This window comes from Pseudophryne corroboree, chromosome 6 (genome assembly GCF_028390025.1).
Source record: "Pseudophryne corroboree isolate aPseCor3 chromosome 6, aPseCor3.hap2, whole genome shotgun sequence".
NCBI lineage: Eukaryota > Metazoa > Chordata > Amphibia > Anura > Myobatrachidae > Pseudophryne > Pseudophryne corroboree.
In genome coordinates this window covers 748,932,462-748,949,417 of record NC_086449.1, presented here as the reverse complement: position 1 = coordinate 748,949,417, position 16,956 = coordinate 748,932,462, and the positions used below count along the sequence as shown (strand labels likewise).

Here is a 16,956-nt window from a genome sequence, read left to right as displayed (position 1 = left end):
GACAATGTCTTTCATATTTAAAACTGAAATTAACTACGAGTTTATTTAAAAAGAATAGAAAAAAATAAGGAGGATCGGACATGGTTGCCCCAAAAACCAAAAGTATATCATAAAAGTGGGAGAGTAACTTGCAATACATGTAGGTGTGTGGAAAAGAAAATTATTAGTTTTGAATAATTTGTGACAAAGGAAGAATACCCTACACAACAATTTATCAATTGCAGATCCACATTCATGGTGTACAGTATGTACTGCACTGTGGATGTTGTATGCAATATGTGGGAAGAACAATCAGAACCCTCAACTGCAGGTTTATGGAACATAAAAGAAATATTGAAAAGAAGATGAAAAATAACATGTTATATAGACATATTACAGAATGTCAAGATGGAAATATGATGAAAATTAGAATTAAAGGCATTGAACAAGTTGAATTAACCTGCAGAGGAGGGATCGGTTCATAAAAACTGTGTAAACGAGAAGCATACTGGATATTTTGTCTAAGGACTATGACTCCTTTTGGATTGAATGATACCATAGAACTAAATCATCTGTGAAAAGAATAATATCTTAACTGAGGACGGTATGGGGAATAGAGATATATGCGGAGGAGATATATAGGGGGAGGATGTGGAGGAACTGAGAGTGGGGAGGGAATGGGAAGGGGGGATGTGTAAGGGGATTTATAAGGTCTATGAATGTCATGTGGAACAAAGGTGAGATATATATATATATATATTTTGAAACAAGTATATACAGGTGCGCTGGTGACTCTATGTTAGGTAGTCCACAGACCAACAATCCGGGCTTCAGGCACAGGTAAGTTTAATTACCGCAGCACTTTACTCCTATATTCACTCCGAACTCCAGGAGATAAGTTTTCTAAAGATACAAATGAGGAGAAGGTGCGCTCATAGTGCAGGTAAATATTTTAATGGATAAAACAACACTGTGTACAATCCAGGACAGGTAATTCAAAGACTCGTACCCTGATTACCCACTCTGTGGGCTGATTACCACATGATATAAATGTTTCCACAAGGCTGTCTCAATGATCGCCTACCACAGTCCGGGACAAAGCACCGTATCCAGCCGTGAACACGTCAAGATCCGTCCAGCCACCGTGCCGTGCAATCGACCAGATCAACCAGTACACTTGTGGAGAAAAACGTCAGACAGACCACGCGTGGTCTGTCTGACGTTTTTCTCCACAAGTGTACTGGTTGATCTGGTCGATTGCACGGCACGGTGGCTGGACGGATCTTGACGTGTTCACGGCTGGATACGGTGCTTTGTCCCGGACTGTGGTAGGCGATCATTGAGACAGCCTTGTGGAAACATTTATATCATGTGGTAATCAGCCCACAGAGTGGGTAATCAGGGTACGAGTCTTTGAATTACCTGTCCTGGATTGTACACAGTGTTGTTTTATCCATTAAAATATTTACCTGCACTATGAGCGCACCTTCTCCTCATTTGTATCTTTAGAAAAAAAAAAATATATATATATATATATATATATATATGTAAATAATTATGGATTAGAAAGGATAAAAGTAATATTATGAACAATAAATGAATATAGAGACATTATAATAAGAAGTTTTTTGTATGGGCGTGTATTTATGGGAATGAAATTGGACATAAGAAAGTTGGTGGAAATATATGAGAAATATATAGAATAATAAAAATAAACATGTCAATCTATTATAATATAAGGGTGGTATCTATTGTAGGAAAATTATTAAGTTTTAATGATAATATCTATTGTTGATAAAGTTGTCCGAGGGGACGATAATGAGGCTTAGAATTCCAAAATACCTATAAAGCTCACTAAATCCAATGCAATTGATAATGAGGCTTGAATAGCATAATCAAAGATGGCCACCAGAATTCTAATAAAGTCTAATGGCCATAGAATATAATGTGAGTGAAATCGAGGCTTGGACAGCAAAGTAAAGATGGCCGCTATAACCTATATAAGGAAGAGAATGAGAATGAGGCTTGGAGTGCAAACTGCGGAAGTATGTGGCCGCGCTGTGGCACGGAAACGCCGGGAACCGGCCGCTATAAAGCAGCATACCAAAGAGCCCAAACATTTGTCTGAGGAAGCCGCGGAAAGGAGAGGTGGGGAAACGCGTTACACAAGGGGCTCAACGGAGTGCTGCTGTGGAAGTACATGTCCATTTACCGCTAATCGCATCAAAGAAACCGGGACCACGGAGATTACTAATACCTTCACTTCCACCAATGCTGTAAAACACTGGCAGGACGAATAGAGTGGACAAGGAGGAGAGAGACTGTAATGTGGAAACCCAGGTATATTTTGCACTATACGAACTGTGTTGCCATTTTAGATCATTAGCCAAAAAAAGAGCGGTCTAATAACTAGAGTGTAAGTCCGGACAGCAGCACCAGCAAAGGAGTGAATATGGAGTGCTTTGCATTCTACATGAAAATCAAGTGTTAAATTGATTATTGCTCACCAGTGGAACATTCCATCCGGGACAATAGATAATTGCTTGTGATAATTGTGCACTATTTTTTTGGGCCATAAAAGGTAACAATCAAACAGCGTTCCGCATGAACAAAATTGTTTTTATTTTTATTATTGGGGATTGTTTGTACTGTATATGTTTTTATTTTTTTATTGAGAAATTAAACTATATTTTCCTATAGTGAATACCGCCAGGAGAGTGTATTATTAAATTCTTGTCCTTGAGGTTACCAGCCGCGCTTCTATTGCTTCTTGTTTTGTTTTTTTTACATATAAGGAGATGTGCAATTACCTCCTTTTGGAAGCAGTGGCAGGTTATCCAGAGATTGGAATATTTATAAATATATATTTCCACCAGCAGGTTAGCGCAAAACCTTTACGTTTGTTGTGTCTTTTCTCCAGGACATGCCCTGGCCCTTTGTACCCCTCACTGTCGGTGCCCATGGGTAAACTTGTCCATAAACTGTGTGACCATCAATGGCAGAGGTGAGATGGAAATACTGCAATTTGATATCATGACCAGCATAATGAAGGGCAGCCAGGTAAGGATGGGACCACAGAGAAATATACGTTATGGTAAGAACTTACCATTGATAACGGTACTTCTAAGTCCACAGGATCTACAAGATAACAATGGGATATGATGAAGCGACAGCGGATTTGCACCAATCGGTCAAAGCTTTTCCGGCCTCCCAGCATGCAACGGGCCCGTCCATATATCCCCACCTCTTTGCTCAGGCAAATCAGTTGTATTCCAAAGCTCAAGGTAGGAGCATCATAGATTGCCCTAATCAGGCAATAAGAACACACATGCACACCCTTCCGTACAAGAAGGAAGAGGTTAGTGAGTAAAAGGATCCTCAAATCAGATGCGTCAGGGTGGGATCCATGTGGATTCTGTGGACTTAGGAGAAATACCGTTATCAACGGTGTTACAAGCTGTTGCCACAGCTTGTTTCTGTTTCTTGTCATTGTCTGTTTGTTCCAGTGTCAGGTTTTTTAGTGTATACCTTGTTTTGGAAAGTCTGAATTTTGGGGTCCGTTGACCCCTCCGCAAGAGGGGGGGGGGGTACTGTTATGAGCCACGGCAGTGGCTCATTCCTTTTTTGCATTTTTGTTATGTATCTTATGTTATAGTTCTCTTGCAGGCCAGGATTTCCCTTTGCTCTGGTTTAGAAGACTCTTGTTTGCTGCCGGTGGTGAGTCTGTGTAATTGCAGCCTGTTTCCATGTGTTCAGCCTCACAGGTCTGTTAATTGCACCTTTCAGTTGGGCAGCTGCACAACATAATTAATTAGGTTCTCTGCAGCTATTGGAGAGCTGCCTGTTATATTCTGTCTCAGTGCATTACACAGACGCCGGTGATAGTTTCTGTCTAGCTGCTTCCAGCCTTGAAGCATTCTGATCCAGTGTCTGATCCAGTGTCTGATCCAGCTTCTTGTCTTGAATCGTTCCTGTCCTGAAGTCCAGTGGCTTTGTCTGTTCCTGATCCTGATCCCGTATGCTGTTCCTTGGTGTCCACTGCTCAGTCGTTGGAACTCTGCCTGTCCTCCGGTCCTGAGAGCCCGTGTCAGCTACATTGGGGTTTCCTGTCCGTTTGCCAGTGTTTGTACCGGTTTCGTGAGTAGCGGCTTTGTCGCGTCCGTCGGCCAAGGCCGGTGTATTCTTTAGTTATACTAGTTACTGGTGTTTTGCAGAGGGTTCTGCATATGCTGTCACCTCCGGTACACAACAGTATTGTGTCGGCGTGTGGACAGCATTTCCTTTGTTGTTGTTTATCCTGGCGACTGTGCCGCATATACGTTTAGTTTTAGGTCTCTTTGTAGCCCCTAGCTCTGAGTTTGGTTTAGCTAGAGGTCCCCTTGTTATCATCCCGTCTCGGTTTACGCCTTGTCTCACATTAAGACCTGGGGGCATCGGAGTTGGGCAGACCTAATCCGCCCTTCAAACGCGGTTGCCGTAGGCCCAAGAAACCACAGTCTCGCAGGCGTAAACTGACCAAGCGGGTGAAACAATGGAGGTAGGCTGCTAGGGGCTATTACTACACCTTGCCTTTATTTCAGCGTCACGTTCTGGTGCTTTGGACTCAGTACGCAACACCACTTTTGTTCTGAGCACCAAGAACGTAACATTACCACCGGCCCTACAACAAAAAAGAAACAAAGCTAAATAGTAGTTTTTTCTTTTTTGGCCCTGTCCAGTCCTGTCTAGAATCCAGTCCTGTCTAGAATCCAGTGTGCAGAACCCAGTCCAGTGTGCAGAACCCAGTCCAGTGTTAAAAATCCAGTCCAGTCTTGTCTTGTCTAGTTTAAAAATCCGGTCTTGTCTAGTCTAGTTTAAAAATCCAGTCCAGTCTTGTCTTGTCTAGTCTAGTCTTGTCTTGTCTAGTTTGAAATCCTCCCATGTCAACTATGCAAGCCCTGCAGGCGTCTCTCTCAGCCCTGAACTCTGCTTTCAGTGCTTTGAAACCTGAGCGGCTGGAAGTTTTGCAGCAATCCTTAAAGCAACTGCAAAACCTTCTGACCAAAATTTTGCTTATCTTGCCAGAAGTTGTTGAGAGTACATCTATCTCTAAAGAGGCTCTTGTTCACAATATGGTGACAAGAGAATCTTCAGGTTCGGTTGGAGAGAAAAGGTTTAAAAGTTTTCTGCGGCCCAGGCTCTCAGAAGAGGAGCATCTGCGTCGCAGAAACTTAAATTTATGCCTATATTGTGGGGGTTTAGGCCATTATCTGCAGACCTGTGAGTTGCGCAAGCCAAAGTGTGGCGACAAGTCCTGCCCTCTGGCCAAGTTGAGTCAGGATTCAAGACCTACTCCTGTCTTTACTGTGGCAGAGGTACTTGTCACAAAACCCACACTAAAAAGCACTCTGTCCTATAATTGGGGTCCTTGGGCTAGGGAGCTCATTATAGATTCAGGAACCAAAGGAGAATGTTTCTCTCCTCTCTTGACTTTCCTGTTGAATCAGAGTTGCAAACCCCGGTAGTGGAAGCCCAGAGTCCTGAAGCGGTACCCGATGCCTGGGGTCCCGGAGCGGTACCCAATGCTCAGAGTCCCGGAGCGGTACCTGATGCCCAGAGTCCTGGAGCGGTACCCAATGCTCTGGGTCATAGAGGGACATTAGATATAATAGCTCAGGTGTCAATACCAGAAGGGGTCTCAGAAGCTGTTAACCCAGGTAGGGACTGGAAAAGTGCAACCCCAGAAAGGGTATCTAAAACCATAGTTCTAGAAGGGAACTTGAGAAGCAAAACCCCAGAAGGGATCTTTGAAGTAATATCCCCAAATGGGGTCTCGAGAGACACAGCCCCAGAAAAGGGTCTAGAGGTCGCTCCCCCAGGAAAGGACTCAAGAGGCATAGCTTTAGTGGAGGTTCTGAAGGTCATAGCTTCAGCAAAAGTCCCGGAGGTCATAATCCCAGGAGAAGTCTCGATAATTATCGACTCAGAGAGGGAGGCAGACGGTCCGGTCCCAGAGAGGGAGGCCGACGGTCCGGTCCCAGAGAGGGAGGCCGATGGTCCGGTCCCAGTAAAAGAATCCGAGGTGCTGACCCCAGCGGGGTTCCTGAAGGCCACTGCCCCAGCGGGGTTCCCGAAGGCCACTGCCCCAGCGGGGTTCCCAAAGTCCACTGCCCCAGAGGGGGTTCCGAGGGCCACTGCCCCAGAGGGGGTTCCGAGGGCCACTGCCCCAGAGGGGGTTCCAAGGGCCACTGCCCCAGAGGGGGTTCCAAGGGCCACTGCCCCAGAGGGGGTTCCAAGGGCCACTGCCCCTGGTGGGGTTCAGAAAGTCACTGCCTCTGGTGGGGTTCAGAAAGTCTCAGTCTTGAGGAAGGTCTGTAATGACTTGGTCACAGTGAAGCACTCCAGCCAGTCAGCACATAAATCTCAGCCTATTGCCATTGCTGCTGGATGTGCTTTCCTGTCTTCTCCCCATAGGAATTCTCCTAAAGTTTCAGTACCTAAGGGAATGGAACCAATCTATGGTCTGTTCTCAGATTCTGAAACTGATGAGATTTCTTATGTGCCTGGGCATTCTAGTAGGAAAGGGAAGAATCATCTGACTGCTCGACCTATATATTTTGAAGATTATTTTGAGCCAGAGATGTCTACCTTTCCTGGTGTCTTCAAGCAGGCACAGGGGAAAAAGTTGAAGAAGAAGAAAAAGAAATATTGCTGACTCTTGCCTGGTATAAAAAAAAAAAAATAATATTTTTTTTTCCTTGTCTTGTGTCCATTGGCCACCGTCAAGGGGGGTACTGTTACAAGCTGTTGCCACAGCTTGTTTCTGTTTCTTGTCATTGTCTGTTTGTTCCAGTGTCAGGTTTTTTAGTGTATCCCTTGTTTTGGAAAGTCTGAATTTTGGGGTCCGTTGACCCCTCCTCAAGGGGGTGGGGGTACTGTTATGAGCCACGGCAGGGTCCACAGGTTATCCACAGGATAACAATGGGATTTCCCAAAGCAATTTAGTGGTGGGGATGCTCCTGATTGGACAGGAGAATCCTTCACCCGAATTCAGCATCATGAGAGGCAAAGGAATCCAAGACATAATGTCTAATGAATGTGTTAATGGAAGACCATATAGCTGCATTACAGATCTGTTCTGCTGAAGCACCATGATGGACATACCTTACGAGTAGAGTGAGCAAAGACATTAGCCGGAACAGGGAGATCAGCCTGATAATATGCTTCTGAAATCGTCATCCGAAACCATCTTGCCAGCGTCTGCTTATCAGCAGGCTATCCTGTCTTGTGAAATCCATAGAGAATTAAGAGAGAATCTGTCTTTCTGATGGCACTGGTACGATACACGTAGATCCTTAATGCACGGACCACGTCCAGCAATGCATCTCCCACAGAAAGGCCCGGTACCTGGATAGCCGGGACTACAATTTCTTCATTAAGGTGGAATTTAGACACCACCTTCAGAAGATACCAAGATCTAGTTCTGAGAACTGCTTTATCTGGATAACAAATCAGAAATGGGGAACGATATGATAATGCCCCTAAATCTGATACTCTTCTGGCTGACGCTATAGCCAGTATAAAGAGAACTTTAGCTGTCAACCATTTAAGATCCACTTTATAAAGTGGTTCAAATGGGGCAACTTGAAGGGCTATCAGGTCTAGACTTGGCACTGTAGGAGGAACAAAAGGAGGTTGAATGCGCAGCATTCCCTGGAAAAAAGTACGCACATCCTGTAAATTGGCAATTTTCTTTTGGAATCATACAGTCAATGCTGACACTTGCACTCTCAAGGAAGCCACCTTCAAACCTTTATCCATTCCTTCCTGAAGGAATGCTAAGACCCTGGAATCTCTGAAAGACTTAGGGTCCATTTTCCATTCACTGCGCCAATTAATATAGGTTTGCCATATTCAGTGATAAATGCGAGCTAAGGAAGGTTTCCTTGCTCTGAGCATAGTTTGAATTACCTGTTGTGAGAATCCTCTTGACTTCAAGATAGAGGTTTCAAGAGCCACGCCGTTAAAGACAGTCGATCCAGATGTCTGTGATAACAATGACCCTGCATCAGTAGATCTAGATGTTGAGGGAGCAGAAGTGGAACATCCATCGACATCCTCTGCAGATCTGTGTACCAATGTCTTCTGGGCCAAGCCGGAGCTATTAGTATCACGGCACCTTTCCCTTGCTTTATCTTTCTCACCACCCTGGGTAATAGGGTGATTGGAGGAAACACAAGCCAGATGAAAGTCCCATTTCACCGACAGGGCAGCCACAAAGATCGCTCTGGGATCCTTTGGTCTTGCCCCGTATGCAAGAACTTTGTTGTTCAGACGGGACGCCATGAGATTTATCTCTGGCAATCCACACTTGTCTACTAGAGTATGGAAGACCTCCGGGTGTAGAGACCATTCGCTTGACTGAATGGCGTGTCGACTGAGAAAGTCCGCTTCCCAGTTTAGGACTCCCAGAACGAACACTGTGGACAAGGCTGGATGATTAAGTTCTGCCCACTTTAGTATGTGACCTCCTTCATCGCTTTTCGGCTGTGAGTTCCTCTCTGATGGTTGAGGTACGCTACCGCCGTCGCATTGTCCGAGCGGATCTGGACTGGTTTTCCCCGAAGAATATCCTTTGCCTGAATGAGTGCTATGTATATGGCCCGAAGTTCCAATATGTTTATTGGTAGGCAACTTTCTTCCTTGGTCCATTGCCCCTGAAAACACAACCTTCCTGACGTTCCTGGAGACTGGCGTCTGTCGTCAGAATTTCCCAATGTGATATCCAAAGGGGTCTCCCCTTGTCCAGATGGTATGTCTGTAGCCACCAGGCTAATGACCTTCTTACTTCTATCGTAAGAGACAGGGTCTGTGTTTTTATCATCTGATGCAACCCATTCCATTTGGCAAAAATCAGACGCTGCAGAGGCCTCGAGTGGAATTGTGCATACTCCACCATGTCGACCGTTGATACCATCAAACCCATCACCCGCATTGCTGCGTGAATGGATACCTTTTGACTGTGTAACAAGTCCTGAATCCTTGACTGGACCTTGGATATCTTGTTCAGATGTAAACTTACTCTCTGAAGACCTGAATCCAGTACTGCCCCCAAGTGAGTCATCTGTTGTGACGGAGCCAGAGACGATTTTGCCCAATTTATGAGCCACACGTGGTTCTGCAGACATGTTATTGTCTGTTGTAGATGACATAAGAGCAACTCCTGTGTCTGTGCCAGGATTAAAAGATTGTCAAGGTATGGAAAAATTCTTATTCCCTGCTGGCGGAGATAAGCTGCCATTACCACCATAATCTTGGTAAATACTCTGGGAGCTGTGGCTAACCCAAAAGGTAGGGCCTGGAACTGAAAATGCTGTTGGAGGATAGCGAACCTGAGATAGCACTGATGGGACGGTGCTATAGGAACATGTAGGTAAGCATCCTGTATATCCAGGGATACCATATAATCCCCTGGTTCCATGGCCAAAATGATGGAACATAACGTCTCCATGTGAAACTGAGGTACCCAAATGTATTTGTTCAGTACTTTGAGATTGAGAATGGGCCAAAAGACCCATTTGGCTTCTGAACTAAAAACAGGTTGGAGTAAAACCCCTGTCCTTGTTGCGCAGGAGGAACTGGAATGACTACTCCTGAGTGAAACAATTTATGAACTGCCTCTAATAAAGCCCTGGCCTTTGTCTCTTCCCGAGATGGGCTGGTACAAAAAACCTTTGAGGAGGGTGCTTCTTGAAGGCAAAAGCATAACCTAGAGATACCGCTTCCTGCGCCCAGGTATCTGTTGTAGACTGCTGCCAAATCTGTGCAAATTGAAGAAATCAGCCCCCCACCCTGGGGTCCCCCAGGTGGAGGCCCGCACCATCAGGCTGATGGTTTATCATCTGTCTTCCCAACTGGTCCTCTGGTAGCCCAATGCTGCTTAGTCTTACCAGACTTGTTGTATTGGGCCTGCTTGCCCTCTTTTCCTTTAGCTTTTCCTTGATACCGAAAGGGCCGAAAAGCTGGAACTTTAGGTTTGAAATTGTATGTGGAAGGGAACTTGACCTTCTTAGAGTCTGCTTCTGTCTCCAGAAAAAGGTAATGATTCTAAAACCTTCTTAGATTCTGAATCAGCTTTCCACATACGTAGCCCAACTGCTCTGCGAGCAGCTATTGTTGAAGCTGATGCCCTGGAAGCAATAGTACCCATATCCAATGCTGCTTCTTCCAGGAACATTGCAGCCTGGTTTATATGAGCTATATGGGATTTTTGCTCTCTAGAAGCTATATAAAAATCCCCCTCCAATGCATCAGCCCAGGCAGCTACTGCCTTTGCCATCCAAGCTGAAGCCATGGCTGGCCTTATGACTGCCCCAGACAGGGAAAAAATGGTTTTTAGAAAACCATTCACTCTCCTATCATCATTTAATGATTTTGAAGGCAAAGGTAATGTAGATTTTCGCACTAATCGAATTACATGCGTATCTACTTTAGGAGCCACCTCCCTTTTTAAACAATCCCCAGCTGCAAGAGGATGATTGGAATTCCATTTCTTAGGAATTCTAAACTTCTTACTGGGCATAGCCCAAGCCTCTTCCATAATTTCCATCAGCTGATCTGACCCTGGAAACTCAGTTTTAACTGTTTTGGGACGTTTAAACACAGGTTTTTAACACAGGCTCTGCTGATTCCTCTAAGGATAGAATGGCTTTCATTGCTTTAATGAACTCAGCTATATCCACTGAGCTGAGACCTTCCTCCTCCATTCGTATGCCGAAGTAGAGTTAATTGAGCTTTCATCTTCCAATTAATCCTCATCTGAATTATGTGTAGCCTGTGAAGGTGAAAATGTACTTACCACTGGTTTATCAGCTTGTTTCTTTTGAGAAGCTGCTGCTGGAAGTGATACACCATAGGTGGGGTGCTGCATGTAAGGGTTAATAGTGTAACCCAACCCTGGTACAGGAGTTGGAGAAATTATCCGTTCAGCTATACTGGATAAAGTCTGTGCAAACATAGCCCAAGGTGGATCCATTTGTGCCTGAATCTGCCTTGTATTTTTCATTAACCCCTGATGAAAGCTAAAACAATTTACACACAAACCATCCTGAGAGGATAACACATTTTCACAAGACAAACATGATATGAGTGTTGGTGTTGCTGTGAGTGTACCTTCCTCACCTTTGCCGCTCTTAGACATGATAAATAATCAACACTTCCACAGTGTACTACACAATTTGTGACTGTAATCACTTTAAATTTTTTAAAGTGACATACAATCCAACCCTACCCATGCACCAGCATTGAGGATCGGTATAAACAAACTGACAGAAATATGGTAAAGTCAGCAATCACACTAGCAGTCAGTCACATGTTATACATTAGTATATTAAGCAATATGAGCACATCATCAACTACAACTACATTTTAAGTATGTAGGAGAACATATTACGGCATCATGTTTTAAACAGATCTAATGTATTCAGATGCAAATGCGAAAGAAACAACAGTAAATGTTTACAGACTCATATGCAACAGGCACTTTATCTAACTATTCGTACTCAAAAGGTAGAGACTTAGGGGTATATTCAATTAGGGTCGAAAGCTGCCGTCTGTCGAAAAGACGGCAGATTTCGACTTTTTAAGGTCGAATAGTGATTCGACCTATTCAGTCCCCACTATTTTTATTCGACAAGTCGGGGAATTCGACTTGTCGAATAGTACGTGAATCGGCGGTATAGCTGCCGATTCACGTACTTTTGAGGGAAACAGGGCCAAATTCGACAGGATTTGGCCCCGTTTCCGACCATCTCAGTCTGACATAAAAAAATGTCGGACTGAGATGAGGGACCTTAGAGGAGAGGGGGGAGAGCCGCGGGCAGCAGAGGGAGAGCCGCGGGCAGACAGGGGAGAGTAATGTTACAGCACAGCACTGCAGGAGGATGTGTCACAGCTGCGCCGCTCACGGCAGCATCCACCCGGCTCCAGCAAGTGAGGTCACACTTGCTGGAGCCGGTTGGACACTGCCGTGAGGTCTGGCGGCTGTGAGGCATCCTTCTGCAGCGCTGCTGTAGCGCTGCTCTCCTCCATCTGCCCGCGGCTCTCCCCACTGGTCTCCCCCCTCTCCTCCGCACACAGGTCTCATCTCAATTCGACTTTTTTTAAAGTCGAATTGAGATGGGATTGAATAGGGGTTGTCGGATCCAATCCGACAAATACATGTCGGAATGGATCCAACCCTGATTGAATATACCCTTTAGGGGTAAATGTACAAAGCAGTGATAAAAGTGGAGAAGTGAGCCAGTGGATAAGTTACCCATGGCAACCAATCAGCATTGAAATAACAACATCTATAATTTACATACTATAAAATAAAATAATACAGAGCAGCTGATTGGTTGCCATGGGCAACTTCTCCACTGGTTCACTTCTCCACTCCTATCCCTGCTTCATAAATTTACCCCTTAGTGCTGTATAACCCGTACTCAGTAGAGTGGGATACAGAGAGACTCACCTCGCTTCCAGGACCGATCAATAAGTTAGCGAACGCTGAGTGGATCCAGACGCTACTAGTGTACACTGCCGCTCCATGAACCTATAGTGAACACAGACGCTCAGTGAACACGAATGCACCAGTCACACAGCTGCCTATGCTGCGACTGGGTCCCCTACGTGTGCAGCGTCTGAGACGGAAGCAGGAAACAGTTCATGGCGGGAGACTCAGAGGAAACTGGTCATGAACTGGGGGGAGGGGCGACCAGGAGAGCGTCTGACTCCCCACTGCTGACATCAACCCTAGGGATCGCGGCCTCATACTAATCCTGGAGCCTCTGATCCCTAAGGCCTAGCGCTGGTGCACCCGAGGTGGCAGCCGCGTCAGTGACTGTTTGGTGGTCTCCTTCCCAAAACAGTTCGGTTGTGTCCGTATTCCCCTTCTAAGCAGAATCGATGCCTTACCTTCTCCCCGTGCTCCGGCCACAGTGTGGTAACGTCTGCTGGACCTGCTAGTATATCTGACACAGACGCCCGCCGAAACAGCACTGTATTCGTGGGTAAGCGTTGTCGCGACCCGGCGAAGAGTTGTTTGAGTGACTCTTTCTAAGGTACGTATAAGACGCTGTTTAGAAAGATCACTCAAAAAATAGTAAGACTATAAAAATAAAATAAGAAAGCAGCAGCCCTCTGACCATGGTCCGGCTCCGGCCACACCAATCAAAAACTGATTTGCCTGAGCAAGGAGGCGGGGATATATGGACGGGCCCGTTGCATGCTGGGAGGCCGGAAAAGCTTTGACCGATTGGTGCAAATCCGCTGTCGCTTCATCATATCCCATTGTTATCCTGTGGATAACCTGTGGACCCTGCCGGAGAAAATTAGTATTTGTTTGGGAGTTCCCCTCTGGTTACACATTGCCCCACGGTCTCACCTTACAGCCAGGTTATGGCAGTGCAGCCGCATGTCGCACTCTTCCTCATCAGAGTTATGCTGCGGGCAGATCGGAGACTGAGACAGGTCCAGTTCATTTGAGCTCTGGGAATCATTCAGAGGGATATAGTCCTTTCCTTCCTGCGGGTAACAGGAATAATAAATGATACGGTAACTATAGTAACTACCTTCATTCTATTTGGAGTTTCATTTATTACAAACATAAATACAGGTTGAGTCTCCCTTATCCAAAATGCTTGGGACCAGAGGTATTTTGGATATGGGATTTTTCCGTATTTTGGAATAATTGCTTACCATAATGAGATATCATGGTGATGGGACCTAAATCTAAGCACAGAATACATTTATGTTACATTTACACCTTATACACACAGCCTGAAGGTCATTTTAGCCAATATTTTTTATAACTTTGTGCATTAAACAAAGTGTGTCTACATTCACACAATTCATTTATGTTTCATATACACCTTATACACACAGCCTGAAGGTCATTTAATACAATATTTTTAATAACTTTGTGTATTAAACAAAGTTTGTGTACACTGAGCCATCAGAAAACAAAGGTTTCACTATCTCACTCTCACTCAAAAAAGTCCGTATTTCGGAATATTTGGATATGGGATACTCAACCTGTATATATCAGATCGGAATGTAATAGGTTTTTCTGTTGTTCCTTGTCAGAATCATTTGTATTTTGCATTCATTTCCCAGGTTTACAAAGCGTTACTTTTAGAAGACGAAAAAAGTAGCTACACTACACATTCCCGGCTCATTGTGTACTTATTGGAGCACAGTTATTACACCAGCCATAACGCCTTCATGAAGTATACGTTAGCGCAAAATCATTCACGTGTCTTCTTTCAAATCTCATTTCCCATTTCAGATGATTTGACAGTAAATTAGTTATATATAAGTTCAATATTATTTATAAGTTATTTATCCCATTGATTGTAATCTTATGAGCTGTTACAGATGTATCCACTTGTAACTTTGGGGTCTATTTACTAAGCATTGGAGAGAGATAAAGTGGACGGAGATAAAGTACCAGCCGACCAGCTCCTAACTATCATTTTTTAAACACAGCCTGTAACATGGCAGTTAGGAGCTGATTGGCTGGTGCTTTGGGGTTATTCAGGTTTGTTAGTAAACCCCAAAAGTTAGCAATTGGGCAAAACCATGTTGCACTGCAGGTGGGGCAGATGTAACGTGCAGATAGAGTCAGACTTAAGTGGGTTATTTTGTTTCTGTGCAGGGTAAATACTGGCTGCTTAATTTCTACACTGCAATTTGGATTTCAGTTTGAACACACCCCACCCAAATCTAACTCTCTCTGAGTCTGCACATGTTACATCTTTCCCATCTGCAGTGCAACATGGTTTTGCCCAATTGCTAACTCTTTGGGCAAAGGGCTTCAGACTGCGATCGCTGCCGCTGCAGCGATCCAGTCTGAATTAGGCCCAAAGTTACAAGTGGACACATCTGTACCTCTTTGTCTGTTATTATCCAGTTTTCTTATTAATGTTTTGTTCCCTATTGTAAAGTGCAACAGAATATGCTGGCACCTTATAAATAACTGTTAATAATAATAATTTCTAAATTGTTGGATTTGCTACAGTATACAGTATTTTGTCTATCGTACTCCGTGTTACAACTTGTGTTTCTCCGTCAATCCACTGCAGTGCAAGCTTTCTGGCAAAACACAAGGTCTCTCTCTTGTCCGAGTGGCAGTTTTTCAAAGCTTATTAAAGCTGCCTCCTGCATCTGCCTGGATTTACAAGGATTTACAATAGAATGACAATAGTATTACATTCAAAACAGTCCTAGCTTTGTATTTATTTTCTTGTCATTCCTGCTTTTGCTATGAATAGGGGGACATTGTAACTAAGCCCTGTATAATGGCACTTAGCTCACAAACCGCCAATTACATGGCTCTAAGGCAGTGTTTTTCAACCACTGTGCCGTGGCATACTAGTGTGCCCTGAGCAGTCTCCAGGTGTGCCTCCATAGAAGCACAGCCAGGCCTGTCAGTGTTTTGCCGCTACTGAGGCCCTGGATCGATCAGTACTGGTGGGTTTAGTGGTTGCAGAGCCAGTTCTAATTTTGCGCCCGGGCAGTGTTGGGCTCTTCTGGCTTTCTCAGATGTGGCTCAGGCGTTACCTATGGAGAAGCTGCGACATGACATCCTAGGACACGCAACTGCACCATGCATCACCATTATTTCTCTATCGTCCTAAGTGGATGCTGGGGTTCCTGAAAGGACCATGGGGAATAGCGGCTCCGCAGGAGACAGGGCACAAAAAAGTAAAGCTTTACTAGGTCAGGTGGTGTGCACTGGCTCCTCCCCCTATGACCCTCCTCCAGACTCCAGTTAGATTTTGTGCCCGAACGAGAAGGGTGCAATCTAGGTGGCTCTCCTAAAGAGCTGCTTAGAGAAAGTTTAGTTTAGGTTTTTTTCTTTACAGTGAGTCCTGCTGGCAACAGGATCACTGCAACGTGGGACTTAGGGGGAAAGTAGTAAACTCACCTGCATGCAGAGTGGATTTGCTGCTTGGCTACTGGACACCATTAGCTCCAGAGGGATCGAACACAGGCCCAGCCGTGGAGTCCGGTCCCGGAGCCGCGCCGCCGACCCCCTTGCAGATGCTGAAGCGTGAAGAGGTCCGGAAACCGGCGGCTGAAGACTCCTCAGTCTTCATAAGGTAGCGCACAGCACTGCAGCTGTGCGCCATTTTCCTCTCAGCACACTTCACTGGGCAGTCACTGAGGGTGCAGAGCGCTGGGGGGGGGCGCTCTGAGAGGCAAATATAAACCTTATACAAGGCTAAAAATACCTCACATATAGTCCATAGGGGCTATATGGAGATATTTAACCCCTGCCTGACTGGAAAAATAGCGGGAGAAGAACCCGCCGAAAAAGGGGCGGGGCCTATCTCCTCAGCACACGGCGCCATTTTCTGTCACAGCTCCGCTGGTCAGAACGGCTCCCAGGTCTCTCCCCTGCACTGCACTACAGAAACAGGGTAAAACAGAGAGGGGGGGCACATTAATGGCTATATATATATATATATTAAAGCAGCTATAAGGGAGCACTTAATATAAGGATATCCCTTGTATATATAGCGCTTTGTGGTGTGTGCTGGCAGACTCTCCCTCTGTCTCCCCAAAAGGGCTAGTGGGTCCTGTCTTCATTAGAGCATTCCCTGTGAGTTTGCGGTGTGTGTCGGTACGTGGTGTCGACATGTATGAGGACGATATTGGTGTGGAGGCGGAGCAATTGCCAAATATGCAGATGTCACCCCCCAGGGGGTCGACACCAGAATGGATGCCTTTATTTGTGGAATTACGTGATGGTTTATCTTCCCTTAAACAGTCAGTTGAGGACATGAGGCGGCCGGACAATCAATTAATGCCTGTCCAGGCGCCTCAAACACCGTCAGGGGCTGTAAAACGCCCTTTGCCTCAGTCGGTCGACACAGACCCAGACACGGGCACTGATTCCAGTGACGACGGTAGAAATTCAAACGTATTTTCCAGTAGGGCCACACGTTATAT

General features: G+C 45.2%; 1 protein-coding gene and 1 long non-coding RNA gene across 4 annotated transcripts in view; one reads left to right on the top strand and one right to left on the bottom strand.

Annotated features, from left to right (window-relative positions):
• Positions 1 to 16,956, bottom strand: part of FLT4 (fms related receptor tyrosine kinase 4) — a 312,191-nt gene that overhangs the window by 5,836 nt on the left and 289,399 nt on the right. For all 3 annotated transcript variants that reach the window (XM_063928527.1, XM_063928526.1, XM_063928528.1), the window contains one exon: positions 13,385 to 13,524. In XM_063928527.1, the coding sequence (XP_063784597.1) occupies positions 13,385 to 13,524 (140 nt within the window). The remainder of the gene's footprint in view (positions 1 to 13,384; positions 13,525 to 16,956) is intronic.
• The window catches only part of LOC134933382 (uncharacterized), a 33,616-nt gene that overhangs the window by 11,953 nt on the left and 4,707 nt on the right, over positions 1 to 16,956 (top strand). The window contains exon 3 of the long non-coding RNA XR_010179685.1: positions 2,900 to 3,039. This is a non-coding gene — a long non-coding RNA (uncharacterized LOC134933382). The remainder of the gene's footprint in view (positions 1 to 2,899; positions 3,040 to 16,956) is intronic.